Genomic DNA, 6,000 nt, shown 5'->3' on the forward strand with positions numbered 1-6,000 from the left:
GGTGGGATTGTGGTTGATGCAGACTTGATGGGCTGAATGGCCTCCTTCTGCACCATAGCCATTCTCTGAATACCTTAGATATCAGAAAGATATAATTGTAATGAATTTTGGCTCAGTGCCTCAGATCTTTGGAGGTGTGTTTTTGACCCTTCAAAGACCTCCCATGGTCAAGGTTAACGTTTTGTTTGTTTTGTATGGCTTAAAATAAATTTTAACTGAAAGAAATTGCCTTTGTGAAATTAATTTAAGTTTTCTGAAGTCTTTCTAAAGAGAATCCAGCCCCCTAGTAACAGCTACATCCACCCAGGAGGAAATAGTCTCTGAATGTCCAACCTATCTATCCCCTTTGTCATCTTATAAACTTTATCAAGTCACCTCTCATCCTCCTCTGCTCTAAAGAGAAAAGCCCCAGCTCCCTCAACCTTTCCTCATAAAACCTACCCTCCAAACCAGGCAACATCCTGGTAAATCTCCTCTGCATTCTCTCCAATGCTTCCACATCCTTCTTATAGTGAGGTGACCAGAACTGCACACAGTATTCCAAATGTGGTCTCACCAATGTCCTGTATAGTTGCAGCATAACCCCATGACTCTTAAACTCAAACCCCCGTTAATAAAAGCTAACACACTGTAAGCCTTCTTCACAGCTCTATGACCACTTGAATGGTAACCTTCAGAGATCTGTGGGCATGAACCCCAAGATCTCTCTGTTCCTCAGAACCCTGCCATTGACACTGTAATCCGCATTCAAGTTTGTCCTACCAAAATGAATCACCTCGCACTTATCGGGGGTAAACTCTGCATCCTATCAAAGTCTCTTTGCAGCCTACACTCCAAAGATACGTGGGTTAGGCGAGGGCGAAGAATGGAGATCCAGAGATGATGCTGCCATTTCTTAAATGGTCAAAATCCTGGAATTACCTCCCTAACAGCATTGTGGGTCAACCCACAGCACGTGGACTGCAGCAATGCAAGAAGGCAGCTCACCACCACCTTCTCAACGGCAATGAAGGATGGACAATAAATGCTGGCCAGCCAGCAACACCCAAGTCCTATGATTGAATTAAAAAATTAAAGAGTACTTGGAGCTGGTATTGAATAATCAGCTGCAGGAGGGCACCTTGCTGGTTAGATCTGCTGCCTCTCAGGGCTAGGGACCCAGGTTCAATTCCTGACTTGGGTCACAGTGTGGAGTTTGCACATTCTCCCCCTGTCTGTGTGGGTTTTCTTCTGGGTGCTCTGGTTTCCTCCCACAGACCAAACATGTGCAGGTTAGGTTGATTGGCCATGCTAAATTGACCCTAGTGTTAGGGGGATTAGCAGGGTAAATATGTGGAGTTACAGGAATGGGACCTGGGTGGGATTGTGGTCAGTGTAGACTTGATGGGCCAAAAGACTCCCTAGAGTACAGAAGGAGGCCAATGAAAACAGACAATAGCAGACAAAAGCAATGGAGAAAAAGCTTTAAAAGAACTGTGACTGAAATCACAGAAACAGATTCAATACATTATTTTATTCTATACAGAGGTTTGCTACTTGTTTCATGCACAAGTCACAGCCCACTCAAGGTGGAACGGTGAGGAGATGCTGAAGTTCCGCAGAATTTCAATGTTCTTTGATCGTCATTCTCTAGTGATGTCCTCCGTTATTCTTGGGAGAAAACAGGGCATATTCAACACCCAGAGCCACGACAAAAGCTGCAAATCCCCACTTGAAGCCTCGAAAGAAGATATCACTGAAAGCAATCGGTTTAGCAAAGCCTCCGCTGAACCGCCAGGCCTCATTGCTGTGAAGACACAAAGGAAATGGTTAAAGGATTGGCTACGAATCCCAGCATAACCCTACCATTCATGTTCAAACAGCAAATGGACAGGCTTCCCAATAGCCAAGGGCCTAAGTAATGATTTGCTGGCTGAACCAGTGATAACTGACAGCCTGAAGGGAAGTCCCAGGAGGGAGGAGGCTCAATTAGCCAGGATTGCATTGGATGGTGGAGCAGGCTTGAGGGGCCGAATGGGCTGCCGCTGCTCCTATTTTGTGTCTCTATGGTCACAAGGACTGTGCATGAAGGAGGGAGAGTCGGTGCAGAAAAGAACTCAAAACAAAATGGCTCAATGCCGGACTGTCGCCTGGGAGAGGGAAGGAATCAGTTTGTCAGCTACGACTGTCACCAACTTTTACAGATGCGCTATAAAACATTCTTTCTGGTTATGTCACAGCTCCTGATCCACTTAAGACCACAAGGAACTACAAACGATTGTGAATGTAGCCCAATCCATCGTGCAAACCAGCCTCCCATCCATTGACTCTGTCTACACTTCCCACCGCCCCAGCAAAGTAGCCAGTGTAATCAAGGACCCTACACAGCCCAGACATTCTCTTCCATTGGGAAAAAGATGGAAAAGTCTGTGATCACATACCAACCAACTCAAAAACAGCTTCCCCCTGCTGCTCTCAGACTTTTGAAGGGAATTACCTCGCATTAAGTTGAATTCTCTCTACACCTTAGCTAAGACTGTAATAATACATTCTACACCCTCTCCTTGTCTTCTCTATGAACAGTATCCTTTATCTATACAGCGTACAAGAAACAATACTTTTCACTATGTACATGTGACAATAATAAAGCAAATCAAAATTTGTGGCGGGAAGCAAAAACAATGGCTTCAGTAATATTCAGCTCGAGGAAGTCTCTGCCTTTTCAGTACCGGATACCACACAAGTGCCTAGAGTGTGGAAGGATCAATGTATGTGTGTGAGAGTGAGAGAGAGGGAGGGAGGATGGACGGCATCAACATATATGTCACACAGGAGGTGATGATTTCACCACTCAGCTCTTTTATCAATCAAGCAAGAACACTTCTGATCTGTACCTCAGTTCCACTTGCCCACCAGAGCCTCCGACACTTTCACACACAGAAGAAAACTATCCACTCCAATTATGAATATCCCCCACCTCTCCGCACAGGGATCCCCCGCCCCTCCTCACCCCACAGACACAGGGTCCGCCGGTCCGCCACCCCGACCCCCTCACCCCCTCGCCCCCAGCCCCACAACCTCACCGCCCCCTGCAGTCACCCACCGGGCCCAGGGGTCCCGGAGGCCCCGCCGCCGCAGCCTTTCCTGGACGACCTCCAGCGGGGTCCCCGCCGCGCTCCAGCTCCGAGGATCCGGCAGCTCCGGCCCGGATCCCATGGCGACACCGACCTCCAACTAACCCGGGAAGCAGAAATGCCGCCCCTCAACCGGAAACGGGAAATAATAACCCGGAAAAGGTCGCCACCAGCCGACTCGGGAAGCGGAAATACAGACCTGGAAACTGGGACTATTGCCTTGACCCGGAAATACGAAATACTGACCTGGAAACGCTTCCGAAGAGCCGCCTTCCGCGCCTGCGCACTGGGGACTACACATTCAGCTGGATCGAATTCCCACAGAGCAGAAAGAGGCCATTTGGCCCATCTTGGGACACGAAGGATCAATTTAGCATGGCCAGTCCATCTAACCGGCACATCTTTGGACTGTGGGAGGAAACTGAAGCATTTGGAGGAAACCCATGCAGATATGGGGAGAACGTGCAGACTCCACACAGGGACCCAAGCTGGGAATCGAACCCGGGCCCCTGGCTCTGTGAGGCAGCTGTGCTGACCAATGTGCTACCATGCCAGCCCCTCCTTATCTTGTGCTGCATGGTTTCTCCTCCCTTTCGTAGGTCTACAGTCATTAGAAATTTATCCATCAGTCTGTCCACTCATACCAAGTGTCTCCTGGACTTAAGCAGATGCCACTATTGTCTCCAAATTTGGACAATGGTTTGTCAATATCCAACGCTGATTCCTTTTATTTGATTTATTATTGTCACATGTATTAGCATGCAATGAAAAGTATTGTTTCTTGCAAACTATGCTTTGTCCGTATAGTGCACAAGAAGTAATACTTTTCACTGTACGCTAATACATACACTGTATGCTAATCCAGTTGCCTATTTTCAGCTTTAATCCACTATGGGATTCAGGATTATCCCCTCTATATTTCCTGTTCATTATGATGATGTATGCATTCTAATTAATGCCACATAACCATCCTACATAACTTAAATTTCCCCATGTGCATCCATGTGCTCACTTTGGCTGTTATATTTGACCCAAACCCATTGCTTCCACTTCCGTTTCACTGTTACCTCCCTCTATTTGTTTTCTCCCTGACCTTCTTTCAGAGACGTATAAGATAATGAAAGGGATGGATAGGGTAGAGGTAGAGAGATTCTTCCTGCTCAGAAAGGACAGCAGGACTAGAGGGCACAGCCTCAAGATAAGGCGGGGGGCAGTTTAGAACGGAGTTGAGGAGGAACTTCTTCACTCAGAGGGTGGTGAATCTCTGGAATTCTCTGCCCGTTGAAGTGGTGGAGGCTACCTCACTAAATATATTTAAGTCATGGGTAGATAGGTTTTTGACAGACAAGGGAATTAAGGGTTATGGGGAGAAAGCGGGAAAGTGGAACTGAGCCACTTCAGATCAGCCATGATCTTATTGAATGGCAGGGCAGGCTCAAAGGGCTAGATGGCCTACTCCTGCTCCTATTTCTTATGTTCTTATCTTCTTCTTCAATCTCTCTCTCCTTTCGTTTCTTAAGTTTTAAGTTTATTTCTTATTGTCACAAGTCGGCTAACATTAACAATGCAATGAAGTTACTGTGAAAATCCCTTAACTCAACCTCTCTCTCCTTTCATTTCTTCCTCTCAGTTACTCCACAATCCCAAATCCTTACCCCAATTCTTCAATGCTCCTAGACAGAAACACAGAATACTACAATGCAGAAGAGGCCCTTCAGCCCATCAAGTCTGCACCAACGCATGAAATGCCCTGACCTGCCCATGTAGTCCCACTTGCCAGCATTTGGCTCATAGCCTTGAATGTTATGGTGTGCCAAGTACTCATCCAGGTACTTTTTCAAGGATGTGAGACATCTCACCACCATCACCATCCCAAGCGGTGCATTTCAGACCATCACCAGACCAGAGGAAAATATTTTTCCTCAAATACCCCCCCAAACCTCCCACTCCTCACTTCTAACTTGGGTCCCTCATAACTGACCCTCCAACGAAGGGGAGCAGTTACTCCCTATCCACCATGTCCATGCCCCTCATAATCTTGTGCATCTCAATCAGGTCACCCCTCAGTCATCTCTGCTCCAGGTAAAACAACCCAAGCCTATCCAACCTCTCTTCATAACTTAAATGCTCCATCCTAGGCAGCATCCTGGTGAATCTCCTCTACATCCCTTCCAGTGTGTTCATGTTCTTTCTATATTGTGGCGACCAGAACTGCACACAGTACTCCAGCTGTGGCCTCACCAAAGTTCTATACAAGTCCATAATGATCTCTGCTTTTGTAATCTATATCCCGATTGATAAAGGCGAGTGTACTATATGCCTTTTTCACCACCCTATTAACCTGCTTTTCCACTTTCAGGAATCTATAGACAAACACACCAATGTCCCTTTGTTCTTTGGAACTTCCCAGTATCAGACCTTTCGTGGTATACCTTCTTGTCAAATTACTCCTTCCAAAGTGAATCACCTCACACTTTTCAGGGTTAAATTCCATCTACCATTGATCTGCCCATTTGATCATCTCGTCTATATCTGTAACCCAAGACACTCAACCTCACTGTTAACCACCTGGCCTATCTTTGTGTCATCGGCAAACTTACTGATCCTACCCCCTCACATTGTCATCTATGCCATTTATATAAATGATGAACAGTAAGAGGCCCAGCACGGATCCCTGTGATACGTCACTGGTCTCCAGTTGCTAAAGTAGCCATCTATCATCACCCTCTTGTCTCCTACCGCTAGGTAATTATGAATCCACCTTGTCAGGTCACCCTGTATCCCATTTGCATTAGCCTTCTTAATAAGTCTTGTCGATAATGGTGCACTCCTGCCACTGTTGCGGGTTGGATTCCTGCCAGGCTTCTCTTGCCATTCTCCAAATGGG

The 6,000-nt window shown here is 46.6% G+C and overlaps 1 protein-coding gene across 1 annotated transcript; it reads right to left on the reverse strand.

The window, feature by feature from the left end:
- Positions 1 to 1,492: 1,492 nt before the first annotated feature.
- On the reverse strand, positions 1,493 to 3,253 carry ndufb3 (NADH:ubiquinone oxidoreductase subunit B3). The gene is made up of 2 exons (XM_080198693.1): positions 3,083 to 3,253; positions 1,493 to 1,786 (listed from the first exon to the last, which is right to left on the reverse strand). Exons 1-2 carry the CDS (start codon positions 3,193 to 3,195, stop codon positions 1,630 to 1,632), a joined length of 270 nt encoding a protein of 89 aa, XP_080054819.1. The 5' UTR covers positions 3,196 to 3,253; the 3' UTR covers positions 1,493 to 1,629.
- Between the last annotated feature and the right edge of the window lie 2,747 nt (positions 3,254 to 6,000).

Source organism: Carcharhinus amblyrhynchos, chromosome 11, assembly GCF_965287045.1.
Source record: "Carcharhinus amblyrhynchos chromosome 11, sCarAmb.v2.hapA, whole genome shotgun sequence".
Taxonomy (NCBI): Eukaryota; Metazoa; Chordata; class Chondrichthyes; order Carcharhiniformes; family Carcharhinidae; genus Carcharhinus; species Carcharhinus amblyrhynchos.

What these genes read in the sequence shown, in the direction of transcription:
- ndufb3 (XM_080198693.1), bottom strand. Translation starts at nt 3,195, where the DNA reads ATGGGATCCGGGCCGGAGCTGCCGGATCCTCGGAGCTGGAGCGCGGCG. An exon ending in CTCCGGGACCCCTGGGCCCG is followed by an intron (nt 1,787 to 3,082) that starts GTGGGTGACTGC and finishes GTGTCTTCACAG; the next exon opens with CAATGAGGCCTGGCGGTTCA.